Genomic DNA, 20263 nt, shown 5'->3' with positions numbered 1-20263 from the left:
CCCTCTTACTTCCAGAATCAAATATAAAATCCTATCTGGTTTTTAAAGTCCTTCATAAGCTCATTCTTTCTTACCTTATCAATCTTCTTATACTTTACTTCCACATCCACATACTCTACAAGCTAGTAATCCTGGCTTCTTTGTTCTTCCTTGAACAAGACATTCCATTTCCTGGCTTCATTCATTCTATGGCTAAGCCCCATACTTGGGATTCTCTCCAGCCTTACCTCTGTCTCCTGGCTTTCTCAAAGTCTCAGCTAAAATTTCACCTTTTGCAAGAAGGTCTCACTTAATGCTAGTATTTTCTATCCAAGATTTTCTTTGATGCATCCTCTATATATTATTCTTATATAAGTATATAAGCTATCTTATGCATGTTGTCTCCCCCATTTGACTAGTAGCTATTTAAGAATAGAAACTGTATTTGCTTTTTTTTTTTTAAATTTCTAGGTCTTGACCTAGCAGGCATTTAGCCAATGCTTGTTGACTGCACAGACTGTCTGTCCCCATGCTTGGAAAATATTTCTTTTCCATGTTCAACTGTTAATACCACTATGTCTTTTCAAGACTCAGCTCATGGGACACCTTCTAAAGGCAGCTTTTTTTAATCTACTGAGTTATTGGTGGTCTCTCCCTCCTAAAATTATCATGTATCTACTTATCTGTTCACATGTTAGCTCTTTGAGGTCATGAGCTGTTTGGGCTTTCCTCATTTCCTTTATAACCCTTGATCTTTAAGATGTTTTCCAGTTTTAAGTCTATGATTTTTTTTTAACCCCAGGTCTTTAATCAATGTTCAATGGATGGATGGAGTAGGATGAGGAATGAATCCATTGGCAAGCAGTAACTCACAAATACGATTCCAAAGCATAGATGGGTTGCAATCTGCATATATAGGTGGAAGCATGGCATGGATGAAAGTACAGAGTTTTGAAGTATTGCAACACGAGTTCCAGACCCTGATGAAGTTCCTGGGAATTTAGTCTGGATTGCAACCCTTTGCTGTCATAATTAGGAATAATTATAAATGTAGCCAGTAGGGGTCACTACAAAACAAGACTAAACTTTCCTTCCTTCACAGCATCCACACCTTCCAATAACAAATACAGCAGTCAAAAGGAGCTCTGTCCCCTTCCCTCCAACAAAAATGTGACCTGTTTCCTCTCTTCCTCAGCCTGGGGAACAGACCAAGAAGAGAGCTGATGAATAAACTTGGGGTTCCTGGGGATGGGATGGGATTTCAGCGGGTAGGTAAGACTGCAAAGTTTCTTGAGATGAGGATCTGCCTGAAGTAGCTGTTTTGCTTTTGTATTCCAGCCTATGGTGCTGCAGAAGTGGAATCTGAAGCCTGGATTCACTTGACAAATGTGAAAAATACAAATAAATATGGGAAGATTTGTCCAGAGTAATAGAGATGGAATAAAAGTAAACCCTAGACAATATAGACACTTACCACAACAATATAAATTACAACAAAAATAATAATAAGAAAAGTAATTTAAAAATTTGAAAGCAATATGCACAGAAGAAGTCAGAAGGGACCATGGAAGCAGAGCGGATTCAGAATTATTTCAAGTTGATAAATAATTGTTAAGGAAAGAAGGAAGGAAGGAAGGAAAAAGGGGAAGAAAAGAAGTGAAGAGAGAGAAAGAAAAAAGGAGAGCAGGGGGAGAGAGAGAGAGGGAAGGATGGGACAAAGGTGACGGGGAATGTCAGATTACTTACTTATTTTGCAGGGTGGCATCACTTCTAAGCATTCCTTATGTGCCCCAACCCCACATTTAGTGCAAAGATAGCCTTGATAGAAAGTCCCCCTGAACAGGCAAAATGGGGGTGAAAAGGAAGAGATAATAAATGAGACTTTGCCTCTACCTTTGGCTTAGGTTTAGAAATCTTCAAAGTTTCCCCTTGACTACAGAGATCAGGCCCAAACTCATCAATCTGGCATTCCAAAAGAGTCTAAAATTTGGCCCCAATCTACTTCTTCAATGATTATTTCCCATTGCTTCCCTAATTAGATGAGCAAGTCAGCTTCTCTGAGCCTTAATTTCTTCAAATGCAAAATGGTATCAATAACTTGATTTGTACAAGAAAGGAGTTGGGCTAAATGAACTTTAATGTTCCTTCTAGCTCTAAATCTATGAGTTTTCATTTTTCCTCCCCCCCTCCCTTCCCCTGAAATTGTCCTTGTAACTTATATATTTTCTGATGGTCCAGAGCAAAGAGGCCAGAGAAATAAGGTGGTACCCTGCCTCTCTGCTGCTTCTAGCAGATGTTGGGCCTTAATAAGGATGTGGCAGATGTTGGGGGGGGGGGGTTGGAATGGGGAATCTAGCAGATTTTCTCACCTTAAGAACATCTTGCATGCTTTGCAGTTGGTTGTCTTGTCGAATGTATACATCTGGAAGTTGTGATGGTTTGCGTTGGCCTTCTCTGGTTTAATGTTTGACCTGATACAAGAGTGACAGAACAGAGACCCCATTGAGTGTGATACCCTGCCCCCCTACCTCTCCAGACCTGGGATGATTTCTACCTTTTAGGACTTTCTGGATTCCTTGACCTCTCTTTTTTTTACTTTATTGCAAGGCAATGGTATGATTCCTTGACTTCTGAAAAGAGCTGGGGAATGAACTAATCATAGACTTAGAACTGGAAAATATCTTAAAGACCATCTATCCTGCACCTTCATTTTTATTTTAATGTAGAAAAACACTGAGTTTCCAGGGGGTTACTTGGCTTGTTCAAGTTCACACAGGTGGAAAGTTAGCAGAGCCCCAATTCCAATCTAGTGGCTTCTCTGACTCCAAATCCTCCACACTTCTGCCTGCACCCCTTGACCTCTGAATGGGGGCAAGACATGTTTCTTTGCAGTGGAAAATGCTGGGGTTGATTGTCAGATGACTGGGGTTTTCATCCCAGGTCTACTTTATATGTAACATTGGACCAGTTACCTTCCACCTCTGGGTTTTAGTTTCATAATTTGCAAAATGAAAGGTAGGTTAAATGTGCTTTAAGACCCTCATCTTGCTCGGAGATCCTGTGGTTTCTAAGATTCCAGTCCTAAAAGCTTTGGAGTTCACTAACCATGACAGCATTTTCCCCCCCTTTCATCAAATATGCAAAGACTTACTGAAGTTACAGAAAAGGGGATTTTGGCTAGACAATAACAGCTGCTAAAATAAATATCTTTGTTTGAAACCCAGTCCTAAAACCTGTGGTAGAGAAAGATACCAGGAGAATGTCTCATCCCATATGGAGTTTGTTTTAGAAGTGTCTGAATTCTCAGAGATAGTCTCTTCAGGAGGTCCCTTATGCAGACATATGCAGACATTCTGCTTTCAAAATAATTTAAGACCACCTTAAGAACCCTGTTTCCTTCTACTGTCCATTGTCCTGAACCCTCCCCTTCCCAGATGGCACTCAGTATGTTGAATGGAAGGGGTCAGTGCATTCTACACTGGAACATCCTGCTGAGTACACTGGCAGGAGACCCCGTCAGGGATGGCTAGCCTTCACAAGTGCTCACATTGCCATTTCAAACTGCTCCATCCATTTTCTTTTCATGTCTTCAGTCTTGCAGAAAAACTGGAAGCCCTGCTTTCCTTGTAGGTGAATTAAGTAGAACCCGTAAGACCACTGCAATGGGAAACAAGAAATGGTTTCTTCTTTCAATTAGGGATGGGTTGGGGCTTCCCCCCCCCCTTCTTTTTTAAGCTAAAGTTCCTTTCTCTAAATAGGAACATATTGAGGTAGCTCTGATAGACTCTGCTCCCTAGCTGTCTCCCCCCCCCCACATCTCCTGCCCCCACCTTGGGGAAAACTCCTTGGTACTAGCAAGGGCTTAAACTCAAAATACTCTATCAGATACAGGTTGGTTTTAGAACCAAGAAGAGGCAGCTTTCAGGAATAAGCTGTGACCAAAGGAAAAAGGACATCCAATTCCTTATCATCCTACCTCCTTTTACTTTCTAGATAGGGAACCCAAAACATAACCCAAGAAAGATTGCCTAAGGTTGGGACTACCCCACAGTCTCACTGTTTAAAATATTTCCTTGTTTCTATGTCCACACCACAACCCCAAACTTAGGATAAGTTAAGAAATGTCACTTGAAGTCCCTGCTTTTCCCCAGAACTCCTTTGGGAAAAGAGGATTTTTAAGCACAATGCATGGGAAAGTTCCTCCCAGCTATCACCCCAATGCTCATACCTACACATACTCATTCCCTTCCCTCTCTGCCCCCACTGTAAAGTCATAATTGTCATACTTGGAACATATAAACAAGTCACAGGAGAACATTATCTAGGGGCCCCAACACTCAGAGATAGAGGGGAAGGTATAGAGTTGTTTCTTACCATTTTCCCATGTGACTAGAAAGCATTAAGAAGAAGAAAAGTGGGAGGAAAAAAGATTATTATAAGATAAAGCCCATATTATCCATATTTTCTGCAAAGTCCTAGGTCATTGCATACTCTTGTGTTTTAGGGCTAGGGGGCTCCGTAGGGATGGAGGATCTTGGAGAAGTCAGAGCCAGGTTGTGCCCCCTGGGTTATGGGTAACACAGGAAGGTCAGTTATGTATGTACATGCTGGAGCATGTAAGTTAGAGGGAGCAGAGTAGAACAGAAAGATCTCTAGACTTGGAATCTTGAGAGAACTACTTCTAGCTTTGGTACTTAGTAGTTGAGTAACTCTCTGAGCCTCTTTCCTCAACTGTAAAGTAGGGATAATGATAAATAGGGTAACTAGTTCTCCTAAAGAGAGGAAAGTACTTTTTTCACTGAAGGGATTATGGGAATGTCAGTGACTGCTACCAGTAGCTTAATGAACAAAAGCACCATGTCAAAGATGAGGAGGCAGTGAAAGAAAGGAAAAAAAAGCAGAATGTTGAGTGGCTTTTCCTCCTCTAACCCTCACCCCCATTATATCCTATCACAGGCAACAGAATTCACAAAACAAAGATTAGAAGGAGCTGATTCTGGGATCTAAAAGCATGCTCAGTGAAGACTCCCTCTACCTCTTCACCTCTCAATATAATTCTCTTTTGCTTCTTCCTGAATGGACTGGGCAAAAGAGAGTCATTGCTTTTAATCACTTACTAGACTATTCAAGAGCATCAGCCAATATGCTAAAAACCTTTGACTTAAGTTGTCCCAATGCTGAGACTCAGAACATTTGGTATCTAATCTCAATTTTGCTGCTAACTAGACCTTCCTCTCTCTAGACCCTAGTTTATGAGACCATGGGCAGGCTTGCTGAATGACTCTGGGGTTGGGCGGGGGGGGAGGAGAGGCGGAAAGAGAAGTCAGAAGACAAAGTAAGGGATGCCAGTGTGGATAGGGGGCACCTGCCTACCTTTTTAATGTCCTTATTGTTCATTGGATCATCCGTCATTTTGTGAAAGAGCAGCTCGATGATCTCCTTCAGCTCATAATTGTAGCCTTTCCTTTTACAGACAATCACCACTTTATCAAACAAAAATAAATACCTGCCTCAATGAGATTTAAAAGAGGAAAATCAGTGAAGTTCCTATTCCAAAGATTCAATTCAATTCATAATATCATTTAACTATTAACTGCCTATTATGGACCAGGCCCTAGGGATACAAAGACAAAAAGTGAAGTAACTCCTGTCCTCAAGGAGCTTATATTTTCTTGACGGAGATAACATATAGGTATATAGACAAATATAGATAAAATCAATACAAGGTAACCGAAGGGGAATAGGGAAGGCATACTGAGAGATTAAAAAGACTTCAAGCAGAAAATGATGTGAACTAAGATTTGAAGGAAACTAGTTATCCTAAGAGGTGGAGATGATGAGTGTATTCTAAGTATAGGGGATAGCCAGTGCGAAAATATTGGTGAGAGATGGAGTATCATGTGTGAGAAGCAGTAAAGAGACCAGAGAATACAGGAAGGGGACTAATTTATTTTTATTTTATTTTTTAGGTTTTCTTTTTTGCAAGGCAAATGGGGTTAAGTGGCTTGCCCAAGGCCACACAGCTAGGTCATTATCAAGTGTCTGAGACCGGATTTGAACCCAGGTACTCCTGACTCCAGGGCCGGTGCTTTATCCACTGTGCCACCTAGCCGCCCCTAATTTATTTTTTATTAAAGATTTGATTTATTTTGAGTTTTACAATTTTCCCCTAATCTTACTTCCCTCCCCATCCCCCACAGAAGGCAATTTACTAGTCTTTACATGTTTCCATGGTATACACTGATCCAAATTGAGTGTGATGAGAGAGAAATCATATCCTTAAGGAAGAAACATAAAGTATAAACATAAAGTATAAGAGATAGTAAGATCAGACAATAAGATATGAGGTTTTACCCCTAAATTTAAGGTCCTTGGTCTCTGTTCAAACTCCACAGTTGTTTCTCTGGATACAGATGGTATTCTCCATTGCAGACAGCCAAGGGGACTAATTTATAATAAAGCTGAAAAGGTATTTGGGGCCAAATTGTAAAGCATTTTATATGCCAAACAGAAGAATTTCTATTTTATCCTGGAGGTGATAGGGAGTTACTGAGTAAGGGAGTGATAAGAATAGATCGGCAATTTAGGAAAAATTTGCCAGCTATGTGGAGAGGGACTGGAGAGAGGAAGGAGTCAGGGAGATCAAAGAGGATGCAATAGTCTAGATAGAATGTGATGTTCCAGGCTCTGTGTAAGGGGCAAGGGACATGGAGAGGATGAAAAGTAGTCCTTATGCTCTAGGAACAGGGCTGGGGAATCTTTTATCTGCCAAAGGTCATGTGAATATTTATAACATCATTCTTGGGTCATACAAAGTTATCAATTTAAAAATTAGCCTGCTGTATTTGGTCAAGCATTTAATTAATTCATCCCTAAAAAGTTCCTAGATTTATTGAATTTCAAGTCCTTGGGGAGAAGTCATGTTTACAGAGAAGTGAATTCAGGGGGTTTGAGGAAGAAGAGCAAACTAAGGCAGGGTAGAGAGGAGTCAAGGAAGGCTTCTTACAGACTACTCAGCCCTGATGGAAGCTAAGGATAACATGAGGCAGAGATGAGAAAGAAGAGCCTTTTAGGCAAGGAAGACAATTGATACACAGTATGGAAGAGGGAATGCCTCGCCTAGGGAACAGCAGGCAGGTCAGTTTGGCCAGAACATGGAGTCATGTGGAAACAAAAAGTAGAGGTTAGAATGTATATGAAAGAGAGGAGAGAATATATCAAAATGTTTTCAGTAGCTCTTTTATTGGTAAGGGACAAAGAATGGGGGGACATCAATTGGAGAACAGATGAACAAATAATGAGATGTAATGAAATATTATTGTGCTAAAGGAATGATTAAGGGATAGGTCAGAGAAATCTAGAAAGACTTGTATGAACTGATACAGAGTGAATGAGCAGAACTAGGAGGAAGAATTTACCCAAATACAACAATATTGTAAAAACAAACAGCTTGAAAGACTAAACAACAGCTACAATATTGTAAAGTCAGAGATCTGGAAAGATTTAAGACTTCTGATTGATGCAATGACCAAGTAACTCCTGAGGACCAATGACAGAGAATGCTATGATGAACTTAAGATGCAAAAAGAAGGGGCAGCTAGGTGGCCCAGTGGATAGCATACCAGCCCTGGAGTCAGAAGGACCTGAGCTCAAATTCTGCCTCAGACACTTATTAATTACCTAGCTGTGTGATCTTGGGCAAGCCACTTAACCCCATTGCCTTGAAAAAAATAAAAAAAAGCTGCAGAAAGAAGCATATTTTTGTACTTGGCCATTATGGGAATTTGTTTGGTTTGGCTGTGCTTATATGTTACAAGAATTTTTTTTTCCCTTTCCATCCCCAATAGAAGATGGGGATGTGGGAGAGAATAAATTAGAAAAATAATTACTAATAGAATTTATCTGATGTCAATCTAAACAATATTTAAATACTTAAAAAGTAGAAGTTTCAGTGTTATAAGTTAGCATTTCATGTATAATCTAGTAGAAAGAATACTAGTTTCAATATCAGGAAAGAGTTGAGCTCAAATCCTATTTTCAGCATTTATCCCCTTTGTGATATTTTCACTTAAACTATCTAAGGGAGTTGTGACCCTAGTGGGACTAACTTCTTTGTAGTTGAGAAACCCCAATGAGATAAATTTAAGTAAAGTGCTTTTCCAACCTTAAAGTGCTATATGTCTTGTCTATTATTATTACTGTCTACTAGACCAGCCTGAATTCTTCCCTGAGGGGAGAATTTATAAGACTATATGTCTTACTGATCTTACCATCCTCCACAAAAGATAATAGGTGTGCAGACAATAAGTGTTGATTGGTTGGTTGACTGAAAATGAACAATAGTAGCTCTTTTTTGGATTAGGGAGCTTTTGGGGGATTTTGTTTTCTTTAAACACTATAAGAATTTGGAAGGTAGAGTAATTTAGGGACAAATGGCTTAAATTCTCAGACTTACTTTTGATATCTATAAAATGGATACAATGAAATTTATACTATCTACTTTACAGTGATGTATGTATGGATGATTATTCATTTGCCAGTCATTTATTAGGTATCTATGTGCAAATCCCTGTGTTTGGTGCTACACAGAGAAATTAAGAGACATTGTAAGCCTTTGATGGAGATCACAGTATAACAGGGATAGGCATCATTCAATGTCTACCTCCTGGGGAGCCTACTGACTCCCTCCCACCCCTGCCCTTGTGTTTGACCTCTGTTCCACTGGTAAACTCACCTATCTTGTTTGGTATGGTTTACAATGGACCGAACTTTTAATTCCCCATCGATCTTTGGTCTCCCAAATTCTTCCAGTTTAACTTGCTATGAAAGAAGAGAAAACAACATGAAGCCTCAAAGTGGTACTCATTCTTTTTTAGTTCCTAGAACCCCATCTCAGAAAGAATGAGGGATTGAAAATTTCCCAAGTAGGAAAGCTTTCAAGGGGAAAATAGCTGATGGAGTAGACCCTTTCTCTTCCTCTGAGGATGTGATTCCTATCCCATATGTTTCTAAAAGCACTCCCAAATCTAGAGTTCTTAGGCAGAGCTGCGGTAACCCATGTGGCTTAGAACCCCAGGATACTGCAACAGATCAGATTACCCATCAGCCTCTAGTGTCATCGTATGCTCAAATAATATGAAATATTTCCACTTCTCTGAGTCTTCTACCAACGTATGTTTTCTAAAGTTACTTGTCAGCACTGAGCAGAACAACAAACAGCCTTGTATATCATTTGACAGATCACTGCTGTGGGGAACACTGGATGTATATGCAGTATAAAATTGCCCAGCTTCCAATGCAGCAAAACAAAATCCAATCAAAAACAGATCCTGTGCATCCAGTGGATTTGGGATAGAGGGTTGGAAGGGAAGGAGGAAATATGAGAGCTATGTTAGCTTTAAACCTTCCACAGTGTCTTTTTCATCACAAAATGGAAACAATCATGGCAAAAAATATCCTTTCTAATTTCAAGCTGCCATTGATATTTTCACTAAAAATCATAAATGTCACTGTGCTTTGGTTCCAGGGAAGCTTTATAGGTGATTGAAAAGACATTCTGACTTACCAAGTTTTCTATAGAACTCTGAAATTCACTGATTTTCTTTAAGGTTTCTTTGTCCCGTTTGACTTCATTTATGTACATCGCCAAGTCCTTCAAAATAGCAAATAGTGGTGTTAATTGGCATGCTAAGGGAACATTGTAAAAAAATAAAATTTTGACAGTCTGTTGTAATAATGATTTCTTCAGTTCCACAAAATCTATTTATAAGTGTGACTTAATCTTTATCCATAGCCACCCTGAAAGTTTGGTAGAATAAAGATCATTATCCCCAAATTAATATGAAAAAAACTGAAGTAGAGAAGTGAAGCAAATTGTCTAAGGTCAGATTGCTAGTTCATAACATCACAGATTCAAAGGAAGAAGGGACCATGGAAGTCATCTAGTCTAGCATTCAACTCAAATAGAAATAGATCTCTGCATCCTTGTGGATCATATGTTAACTTAGAGAAACATAAATTAACATTTTATGTTGTACTGCATTTTTAAAATTTATTAAATATTTCCAATTACTTTTAAATCTGGTTCAGAAGGTTATGAATCTATCAGCTCTTATTCAATCCAACCGGCTTTTTATCTTTCTCTTCTTCCTCCTCCTTCTCATCATCTTACTCAGCCCTGTGATTTTAGAGATGGAAGGCTCTCCTGGTTAGGAATGGTATAAAGATTGGCATTTTTCTACCAATGCATAATCTTAGAGTGTTATCTGAAAAGAATAATAAAAGCCTGAACTCCCTAAAAAAAATCTCCAGGGCCTGATGGATTCACAAATGAATTCTACCAAACATTTAAGGAACAATTGGTTCCAATCCTATATAAACTCTTTGGAGAAATAGGGAAAGATGGAACTCTGCCTAACTCTTTCTACAAAACCAATATGGTACTGTTACCTAAACCAGGAAGAGTTAAAACAGAGAAAGAAAATTATAGACCTATCTCCCTGATGAATATAGATGCAAAAATCCTAAATAAAATCTTAGCAAAATGATTACAACAAGTCATCACTAGGATAATACATTATGATCAAGTAGGATTTATTCCAGGAATGCAGGGTTGGTTCAATATTAGGAAAACTGTTAGTACACTCAATTATATCAACAACAAACCTATCAGAAATGATATGATCATATCAATAGATGCTGAAAAAGCTTTTGACAAAATACAGCATCCATTCCTATTAAAAACACTAGAGAATGTAGGAATAAATGGACTGTTCCTTAAAATAATTAGCAGTATCTATCTGAAACCATCAACAAGCATTATATTCAATGGGGAGAGGCTAGAGCCATTCCCAATAAGATCAGGGGTGAAACAAGGATGCCCATTATCACCACTACTATTTAATATTGTATTAGAAATGTTAGCAGCAGCAATTAGAGAAGAAAAAGAAATTGAAGGAATTAGAAGTGGGAAGGAAGAGACAAAACTCTCACTCTTTGCAGATGACATGGGGGTCTACCTAGAGAATCCCAAGAAATCATCTAAAAAACTACTGGAAATAATTAGCAATTTTAGCAAATTTGCAGGTTATAAAATAAACCCTCATAAATCCTCAACATTTCTATATATGTCTAAGCAAGAAACAGCAGGAAGAGCTAGAAAAAGAAATCCCATTCAAAGTAACCTCAGACAATATAAAATATTTGGGAGTCTATTTGCCAAGACAGACTCACAATCTTTTTGAAAACAATTATAAAACACTACTCACACAAATTAAATTAGATTTAAATAACAGGGCAAATATCAACTGCTCATGGATAGGTAGAGCTAATATAATAAAAATGACAATTCTACCAAAACTAAACTATCTGTTTAGTGCCCTACCAATCAAAATTCCAAAAAATTACTTTAACGAGTTAGAAAAAATTGTAAGTAAATTCATATGGAGAAATAAAAAGTCAAGAATTGCCAGGAGCTTAATGAAAAAAAGTGCAAAAGAAGGTGGCTTAGCCCTACCCGATTCTAAAATTATATTATAAAGCATCAGTCATCAAAACTGTTTGGTATTGGCTAAGAAATAGAGTGGTGGACCAGTGGAATAGACTAGGTGTAAAAGCAGATGATTATAGTAAGCTGCTGTTTGATAAACCCAAAGAGTCCGGCCATTGGGATAAAAATTCCCTCTTTGATAAAAACTGCTGGGAAAATTGGAAGTTAGTATGGAAGAAACTTTAGATTAGACCAACACCTCACACCCTTTACCAAGATAAGATCCAAATGGTTACAGGACATAGACATAAAAACAATACTATAAGCAAATTAGAAGATCAAGGACTAGTCTACCTGTCAGATCTATGGAAAGGGGAGCAGTTTATGACTAAGGAAGAGTTGGAGAACATCACCAAAATCCAATTAGATGATTTCAATTACATTAAATTAAAAAGTTTTTGCACAGATAAAACCAATGTAACCAAGATCAAAAGAAATGTAGTAAATTGGGAAACAATTTTACAACTAATGATTCTGACAAAGGACTCATTTCTAAAATATACAGAGAACTGAGTCATATTTTTAAAACAAAAAGCCACTCCCCGATTGACAAATGGTTAAAGGATATGCAAAGGCAATTTACAGATGAGGAGATCAAAGTAATCTATAGCCATATGAAACAATGCTCTAAATCATTAATTATTAGAGAAATGCAAATTAAAGCTTCTCTGAGGTACTACCTCACACCTCTCAGATTGGCCAGTATGACCAGGAAGGATAATGATCATTGTTGGAAGGGATGTGGGAAATCTGGGACACTATTACACTGTTGGTGGAGCTGTGAACTCATCCAATCCTTCTGGAGAGCTATGTGGAACTATGCCCAAAGGGCAACAAAAATGTGCATACCCTTTGACCCAGCAATACCACTACTGGGTCTATACCCTGAAGAGATGAGGAAAAAGGGTAAAAATATTACTTGTAAAAAAATATTTATAGCAGCCCTTTTTGTGGTGGCAAAGAATTGGAAATCCAGTAAATGTCCTTCTATTGGGGAATGGCTTAGCAAACTGTGGTATATGTATGTCATGGAACACTATTGTTCTATTAGAAACCAGGAGGGACAGGATTTCAGGGAAACCTGGAGGGATTTGCATGAACTGATGCTGAGTGAGATGAGCAGAACCAGAAAAACACCGTACACCCTAACAGCAACATGGGAGTGATGTTCAACCTTGAAGGACTTGCTCATTCCATCAGGGCAACAATAGGGAACAATTTTGGGCTGTCTGCAAAGGAGAGTACCATCTGTATCCAGATAAGGAGCTGTGGAGTTTGAACAAAGTGCAAGGACTATTCCCTTTAATTTAGAAAAAGAAACAGATAGCTTATTGTCTGATCTTGTTACCTCTTAGACTTCTCTTTTCTTTAAGGATATGATTTCTCTCTCATCACACCCAATTTGGATCAAGGTACAACATGGAAACAAAGTAAAGACTGACAGAGTGCTCTCTGTGGGGGGGGGGGGGGGAGGAAAGCAAGATTGGGGGAAAATGTAAAACTCAAATAATATCTTTAATAAAAATAAATTTAGATGATAAAAAAAGAATAATAATAGCTCTCATATATATTTGCATTTATAGCAAAATCTTTATACAGGTTAGCTTATTTGATTCTCAAAACAATTCTGTGGGGTAGAGGCTATCAATTACCACCCCCTTCCTTCAATTTACAGGTAAGGGAATGGAAGTCAAGAGAGACTAAGGGACTTGTCCAAGGTCACCTACTTAGTAAGTGTTTAAGGCAAGATTTGAAACCAGGTCTTCTTAATTTTAAGAGTTTAAGGACTGACTTACCCAAGATTACATAGGCAGTGAGGGCAGAGTCAAGATTTGGATGTTCATGTTTTGACTCCAACCCCAGCACCCTTTTCCCTGAACTGTGTTGCCTTTTGATAATGTATTAGCTAGAACTAGAATACAAATTCCCCTGACTTGATCTAGGGTCCTTCTCACTCTACCAACTCTCATAAAACTTTAAAATCAATTCAACTTAACAGAAGATTTGTTAATTACCTACTTTGTAGAACAAGGCAAAACTGGGAGGAGAGGAACTTTTGATTATTAAAAACAAAATACTGCAACATTAACCAAGCAATTTTGTTCAGATTCTTAAAGATTCTATCTTCCACATGTGTTCATGTGAGAGACAGAAGGATGTATTTACAAGGAGGAGAAGACATAGACAAACTTTCTTGAATGGCCCTCTCTGACCATGGGCAAGAACCTTGAGGGTCTTGAATTTTCCCAAATCAATCCAGGGCATACCCTTGGCACAGATCAAAATGACCAAAAAATTGTAATAACTTTAAGAGAAGAGTTTTCTCCGCATGTATTCTTGGCATCAAGCACCAAAGCACCAAGACCTTGTTATAAAGCAAGGAATTAAAACAAGCTTTTAGTGAATTAAACCACATCTAAAAGCAAAGTACAGATGCAGAGCTCCTGGTTGACACTAGAGGGTACTGTGTCCAACCAAGAAGTTAGACTATTCTTTCTTGGAAAGTTTGCAGAGTGGACTCACAGGATTTTCGTTCAGCTACAGAGAAGCTGGGCACACAACCAATTTCTTCTAATTTCATTCTCCGGAGAAGGCAGCAAGTGCCTGGGTGTAAAATCCATAAGGCAACACTGCTCATCCTAGTAGGCAATTGTCAGAACTCCCAGAAAAGTAACCAAATAGAAAAATAGCCAACTGGGTATCCTGGGGTATGATCCAGCAAATCTCATCACTTACTGCTCCAAGGGTCTGTCTTGCCTTTTCAGATTTTTGAGCAGAACTGTGCCAAGGTAGCTTGCTATATATGGTCCTTGTTAAACTGCACAGAAGAAATATTCCACAAGACAGCTCTGAATTTTCATGTAGTGGAAAGAACACTAAATTGGGAATCACAGGACCTGTGTTCAAATTCCAGCTCTATTTCTTACTGTCTGTGTTATCTTGAACAAGTTACTTAACCTCTTTGGCCCTTTTTTCCTTATTTACAAAAATGAAGAGGTTGGACTAAATAACCTCCAAGGTACCTCTCTATTGTAAATCTATGATCCTATAGATTATATTTTTCTCCTGGTTTTCATTTTAAAGTCAAAGAAGAATCCCTAAAGATAGATTGAGGTTTAGCAATGAAAGAAACTCTAAAATCTAGATGGTTTACAAGATAAGGGAGGGCCTGATTTGCTGACAGTTCAAGTGAGGAAGATATGGAAGATATTAGTCTAAGCCAATGAATTAAAACAGCTGCTAAAAACACTGATGCTAGCTTAGACTGAATTAATAGTCTAAGGTTAATTAGACTAATTGATAAAAAAAATCTAATGTTTAGAGCAGGGCAGCTAGATGGTACAGTGGAATAGAGTGCCAGGCCTGGAGTCAGGAAGAACTGAATTTAAATCTGGCCTCAGATACTACTAGTGGTGTGACCATGGACAAATCAGTTAATCCTGCTTGCCTCAATTTCCTCATCTGTAAAATGAACTGGAGAAGGAAATGATAAATCTGTCCAGTATTGCCAAAAAAGCCCATCAAACCCAAAATACAGTTACAAAGAGTTGGATATGACTGAAAACAACTAAATCACAACATTGAGATCAGTGGAAGTGATAAGCAACCATTTAGGAACCATTTAACTGTCTGTGTATAAAGCACTGTACTACTACTAAGAAATCATGAGCAGCCCAACTTTAGAAAAGCCTGGAGAGATTTGCATGAACTGATGCTCAATGAAGTTAAGTAGAACCATGAGAACATTGTATACATAAACAGCAATACTATGAGATGATCAACTATGATGGACTCAGTGACTCAGCAGTTCATTGATCAAGGACTATTCAAAGAGACTTGTTATGGAAAATGCCATCCACATCCAAAGAAAAAAAACTATTAAGTCTGAATGCAGAACAAAGCGCAAAATTTCATTTCTTTCTCAGAATTTCCCCCTCTTAGTTCTAATTTCTCTTTTCCCAACATGCCAAATGTGGAAATATGTTAAACAAGATTTTACATTTAAAACCTATGTCAGATTGTTCACCAACAAGGGGGAAGGGGGGAGGGAAGAGAAAGTGTAAAGGTAAGGAAACATGGGACTCAAAAATTTGCAAATGGATGAAGACTGAAAACTACCTTTGCATATAACTGGGAAAAAATTAAAATAAAATTTAAAAACAAAAACAAAAACATGGTACTAAGCACTAGGAGTGAGACTCAAAATAAATAAGACACAGTCTCTGCCTTCATGAAATTCATAGTCTAGAAGGGCCAAACACAACAACATATTTTTGCATGTAATTTCTAGTCCCCTCTCAACCCCCTACAATGATTAAACCCTTTGAGGGCAGTGCCCACATTTTGTCTTTCTTTGTGGTCTTAGCACTTAATGCAAATACTGGTCCACAATACACTTGTAATAAATACTTGTTTATAGATGAATAAGTTTGGCCCATAACTGAGAAGTATGGCAAGGTAAATGTCAAGTGATTTGGCCACATCTGGAGAACTATTCTCTAATTAGGCAGGTTTTCTTTACTTTCTTTTTATAGGCAATTGGGATGAAGTAATTTGCTCAGGATCATAGGCCACATTTGAACTTGCATCCTCCTGACTCCGGAGCTAGTGCTCTACCCCATTATGCCATCTAGCTGTCCCTGGAAGGTAAGCTTTCAAAGGAACCAGAGACAGACTCCAAAAAAGACCACCAGGGTGGAAAAAAAGGTGGATAGAGTGCTGGATTGGATCCAGGAAGAACAGAGTTCAAATTCTACTTTTAACACTTAATTAGCTATGTGACCTTAGGTAAGTCAATTAACTTTTTGGAGCCTTAGTTCCCTCCCTGTATAATAAGGAAGTTGGGCTAGACAGATTCTAAGGTCCATCACTGCCCTAAATCTATGATCTCACTGTGTCACAGACAAAAGCTGGATGAACTGGAGACACTATGTCTGAAGAAGCACAGATCTAGAAGCACAATGATCAGAGTTCTCAAATATCTGAAGTATTGTCCCATAGGAAAATAGGGTTAGACTTAGGAGAACTGCAAAAATTTCCTGAGCAGGTAGGGGTTATACAAAATGATCTATAGCACCATACCTTCCTTTTCCATGCCTGTGTGATTCTGCCTAACAAGGGATATGAGGGTGAATGAATGGAAGTCAGAAGGAAGCAGACTGCTATTCAAAATAAAGAGAAATAGTCCCAGCAAACCAAGTCTTTGTAAGGTGACTTCTGGTCCACTGGAACAAGTGATGAACTTGGGAGCTATGGGACCTCAGTTCAAACTCACACAATAGGAATGGTTTAACAGCAGGACTGGCTGTTTCAGAAGGTCACTCTACTTGTTCAGTCATGGGTTACCTGGCTATTGTCAGAGATACTCTATAGGGGGAATTCCTGTAAGGAAGCTGGACAAGGTCCCTTCCAACAGCACAGTCCTAGGAATTATATTACCATAATATCAGATTCAGAATTATTATTTCCTCCCTTACACTGAAAACACACACACACACACACAAATGCAAATGCAGGCACGACCTTCACGTCTCCAAAACCTTTTATTATTATTTTTAAATAATGGATTCAACCTGAATCTCCCTTCCCAACCTAGAGGCCCCTGAACTTGTCTGAACAAAGGAAAGCTGTTAGCTGAGACTGTTAAGTGATATATAAAACATTTTTCAGACAACAGTCACTTAAAGAACTCCAAACATCTCTCTATCCTAGCTAAAGGGGTGATGCTATTAAATGGTTGGGCAGCAGTTAGGTGATCCTATGAATCAAAAATAGACTTTTAAAGGAGGTGCTATAGAAAGAGGGAACAGGGGAAAAACACACCAGGGTCAAATCTGCCCGTCAAGGAAACAGAATTTCTGCAAAGAAGATAGGGTTTCAGATACCAAAGCTGGTTTCAGTTCCTTTGATGGTTAAGGCTAGGGGAGGGGAAGGAGGGGAAGTATAACAAACATGATGTTTTGTTCTATGAACTAAATGACTTATCAGCCATTTCTGGGATTGACTGATCCCCTATTCCCAGTCAGGACAAAGCTTCCTGCTTAGAACCCAGACAACACTCTGTTGTGTACCTCTGTGATAAAATCATCACTTATTAATAGGTGGAAAAATTTGCTGGGTTGGGGTCTGGAGATCAGGTTCAAATTTTGTTCTCACACTTAATTTGTGGATAAATCACTTCATCTCTTTGAAAGATGCTCAATTTCCCCATCTATAAAATATTCATATCCTTTTCACAGGGGTGATGTGAAGTAATCATTTTATCCATTCTAGAATGACACAGAGTTGTAAATGAGTGAGTCAGGCAGTGGAAAGGGCACTGGATGTGGAGGTCAGGGACATGAGTTCAAATCTTACCTCACATTTACTCCCTGTGAAACCTTGGACAAGTCACTGGTTCTGGTCTTCAATATCTTCATTTAAAAATGGATTTTGATAATAGCAATAATTCTGACATTTATACAGCACTATAAGGCTTTCAAAGAACTTTATATAATCCTGACAACTCCTATCTAGAGTACACACACACACACACACACACACACACACACACACACACACAGAGCCCAGACCTATTATCTTACCTTATATGTGGTGAGAAACACCTTCCTCTTATTCAGATCAATAATTATCTGAAGTACTTGGGAGCTGAAAGTTTGGTCACATGACTGGGATGTTTGTGAGGCACAGGCCTAAGCCTAAGCCTAGGTCTTCCTGAATCAAGGAATCAATTCATTATCCAGTAAGCCACACTCCCTCTCCTGTATCATAGATCATGCACCTACTCACCTACTCATACATGGAGTGATGGGAACTAGATTCCTGGGAGTGTAGAGATTTACCTAGAGCAATGCAAAGTGGTGTGTGTGTGTGTGTGTGTGTGTGTGTGTCTCACTTTCCTCGTTACACTACAATGAACTACCCATAATAGAATACCCCAGGCTCCCAAGAGACACTCTGCAGTGACAGGGAAACTCACTTCCCCACAAGCTCATCATAATACACTAAGCTTAGAGGTCCTATCTTCTCTTGTGAGAATGTCTTAAAACAAGACCTGTTTGTTTTCCTGAGGAATAGCCTCTAGTATGGAATCCAACACAGACTCAGCTGGTTCATAAATCCACTTAGTAGATTAGTAGAAAGAAAATGGTTCTAAACCAGGGAAGGCTACTGATCCTCACAAGGGAGTCCAGAGACAGATTTAAGGGGATCCATGGAAGGTATCCATAGAATTTGCCAAAATTCAAAAAGTATCAGACATAATACGCAGAAAAGGTTAAAAAAAACCCTGTTCTAAGGGTAGTCTTGCCCTGCTGGTGTTTCTTATGACTTCTCAAAAGAGTTGGTTCCTATGCTAATAAACCCAGCTACCTGCATGGCTTCCAGTGCTTCCTTGAGTTGTTGTCTTTCCGGACGATCTGCAGAGTGGCTGAGGAGTTCCTGAAAGGATTGAGGGAGCATTACTAAAATCCAGTTTCATAAACCACTGTCCATATCACAATTCTGGCATGTTGCACTGCTTGGTTCTAGTGGCAGGACTTTCCACCCACTTAAGTTTGATACATTAGCTCTAGTAGGCAAATCAGAAGCATTTGATTATAAACTTGAACTTTATGCATGCTTCCCAAGTCTTGTGACAAGTTGATCCTGAGCAGAGCCTCAAAAGAGGCAATATGTTCCATGATGAGCTAACAAATGTACAATGACTTTTTACAAATCATTCATACTCTGTGATGCATTCATTCAAAAGTCTATATTCTCAGGGTTCCTTTAGGGCCAATCTCAAAACAAGGTCTATGGTTGCTAGGCACTTACCTTCAGGAGGAGGTGATATTTCAGAACCCGCTGCATTGGTACCACTAGCAAATCTTGCAATTTAAACTTCCCATCTTGGACCTTCAAAGTGCATTCCTAAGAGTGACCATAGAGGAATAAATGTGAGTTTATTTGGTTCAGGAAAAAATTATCCCACATCCCTCTATTTCTCCATAAACCGAGGGTAAACATATAAATTCTGGATTCAAGTCTAGATGTCTCATACACTTCTCATACTTAGATCTCTCCATTAAAAGAAGAGCCTATTGACTAATTTTTTAAATCATTGAATTCTGAAGCTGGACTGGATCTTAGAATGTGAGAACTACATTATAGGATGTCAAAATGACATTTAATAATCTATCTTACAGTTAGGAAAATTGAATCAAATGGATGCCCTTCTCCCACATTACCCCAATTGCATTACCTCCACTTTTTGCCTAAAATCTTCTCGATTGGCAATAAGATGGTTCAGAGTGTTCTGGGCATACTCCATGTGGCTGCAGTATTCCCCATAGATCAGTAGCCTTAAAGGAGCAAAACACCAACACCATCACACAAAAAGAAATTCCAAATTAAATAAGAACTACTTAACATCACCACCATTTTCTGGCTTGCTTGGCTCCCTTTAATTTAATTAACTGGAGGTTATTCACCTCCAATTTCACCTTTAATAGGAAGCTTTTCCTATTCCCCTAGCTCTCCCTCTCCCCCAGCACCTAGAGCCTCTGATATTACTTTACATTAACACTGATTATAAATCTTATATATAGTCATATTGTCTCCATCATTATAATATGAAATACTTGAGAGTAGGAACAATGTTTTTGCCTTTCTTTGTATTCTCAGAATTTAGTGTCTAGGACACAGTAAACATTTAACAAATGCTTACTATTAAAATTGTGTTTGTATGCACATATA

At 38.6% G+C, this 20263-nt stretch overlaps 1 protein-coding gene across 1 annotated transcript in view; it reads right to left on the bottom strand.

The window, feature by feature from the left end:
- The window catches only part of LOC141505182 (guanine nucleotide exchange factor VAV2-like), a 447203-nt gene that overhangs the window by 20085 nt on the left and 406855 nt on the right, over positions 1-20263 (bottom strand). Inside the window, exons 9-17 of the mRNA XM_074210759.1 lie at positions 19770-19869; positions 19343-19438; positions 18899-18967; positions 9545-9631; positions 8714-8799; positions 5353-5485; positions 3527-3636; positions 2349-2450; positions 1726-1814 (exon numbers count right to left, since the gene is read on the bottom strand). Of these exons, the coding sequence (XP_074066860.1) occupies positions 1726-1814; positions 2349-2450; positions 3527-3636; positions 5353-5485; positions 8714-8799; positions 9545-9631; positions 18899-18967; positions 19343-19438; positions 19770-19869 (872 nt within the window). The remainder of the gene's footprint in view (positions 1-1725; positions 1815-2348; positions 2451-3526; positions 3637-5352; positions 5486-8713; positions 8800-9544; positions 9632-18898; positions 18968-19342; positions 19439-19769; positions 19870-20263) is intronic.

This window comes from Macrotis lagotis, chromosome 1 (assembly GCF_037893015.1).
Source record: "Macrotis lagotis isolate mMagLag1 chromosome 1, bilby.v1.9.chrom.fasta, whole genome shotgun sequence".
NCBI lineage: Eukaryota > Metazoa > Chordata > Mammalia > Peramelemorphia > Peramelidae > Macrotis > Macrotis lagotis.
The sequence above is the reverse complement of the archived record's forward strand: the minus strand, read 5'-3'. Positions and strand labels throughout refer to the sequence as shown.